Below are 1,182 nucleotides of genomic sequence, written 5' to 3' on the forward strand. Positions count from 1 at the left end.
GTTAATAGAGTTTGAGCTCGTGTTTGATCTTAACTATTTAACAAATAAATTACTTACATGCTCAACACGAATATTCACTAATAACGAGTTTTTTTTTTTTAATTTTTTAACAAGCGAAACTAATATTTATTATTTATGTCATAATATATTGCAGATAATTTATAAATATAAAAAACGAATATTAAAAATTTAATTGTTATATAATGCGCTTAAACGAGACATCTGATCGTAAAATATTTTCTAATTGAATTATTAATACCCTATATAAATTAAAATTTGCGTGAATTATTTTTTTCCAGATAATATACAATTATTACGAAAATTAGCAATAAAAATTTGAATTTGGAATTTAAACTTCTAAACCGTTGTAAGAGATGTTACCGTTGAGAGAGATTCAAAAATTGCGCTTCTTCTACTTGTGCTATAAAAGTCAAGTGAAAATAGGTTGGGATTCAAAATTATACATTTCCTCTGTCTTTCATCTTCGGCTGCTTCATCGATAACAATGGCTGGCGGAGGGCGGAAGAAGACCGAACTGAAGCTGATAGAAAGCAAACAGTCGCGGCTTTTGTGGTTTAGCAAACGCCCCCCGGGGCTATTTAAAAACGGGGCTCAAATTGGAGCGCTTGTCTTCTCCCCTGCCGGTAAGCCCTTCGTCTCGGACGTCGCCGCCATGGATTCCCTCCTCGGCTTGGAGAAAAGATGTGAAATTTATGATGCGGTGGAGGTAAATGAGCCGCCTTTCTGGTGGGATGTACCTTTGCAGGGGATGGGGTGTGAGGAGCTTCTCCAACTTGAGAGAAGAATGTTGGAGTACGGTGAGAAGAAGATGTCAGGCTTCCAGCAGATGGATTGCTAGACGAGAGAGCAGGCGGTTAGAGAATGAATCAGGAGAGCTACAATTACAGACAGACGAAGGCAACAATATTCTCCTAAATGGATTGCTTGTATATTCAGTTAGAGAGAAGAATTTCTCCTCTTCTCGTTTTTTGCTCTGTTTTGGAAATGTATTGTCTACCCACATTCTTAGTTTTCTTAGAAGAAGAATTGGTATATGTTTGATTTGATATTCATATTACTTGATGAAACCATATAACTTTCAATCATATAACTTTCAATGTTTATAACTTTCAATGTTCTTCTAATTTTTTTATATTTATATACCATATTTGAGTGGCGACA

The 1,182-nt window shown here is 35.3% G+C and overlaps 1 protein-coding gene across 1 annotated transcript; it reads left to right on the forward strand.

Annotated features, from left to right (window-relative positions):
* Window positions 1-505: 505 nt before the first annotated feature.
* LOC110031218 (agamous-like MADS-box protein AGL61) lies at window positions 506-859 on the forward strand. The gene has a single exon (XM_020734308.1). It carries the CDS (start codon window positions 506-508, stop codon window positions 857-859), a length of 354 nt encoding a protein of 117 aa, XP_020589967.1.
* The last annotated feature ends 323 nt before the right edge of the window (window positions 860-1,182 follow it).

This window comes from Phalaenopsis equestris, unplaced genomic scaffold (genome assembly GCF_001263595.1).
Source record: "Phalaenopsis equestris unplaced genomic scaffold, ASM126359v1 Scaffold000788, whole genome shotgun sequence".
NCBI lineage: Eukaryota > Viridiplantae > Streptophyta > Magnoliopsida > Asparagales > Orchidaceae > Phalaenopsis > Phalaenopsis equestris.

Bases quoted from the DNA above. Each gene is read 5' to 3' on its own strand.
- LOC110031218 (XM_020734308.1), top strand. From the start codon at position 506: ATGGCTGGCGGAGGGCGGAAGAAGACCGAACTGAAGCTGATAGAAAGC.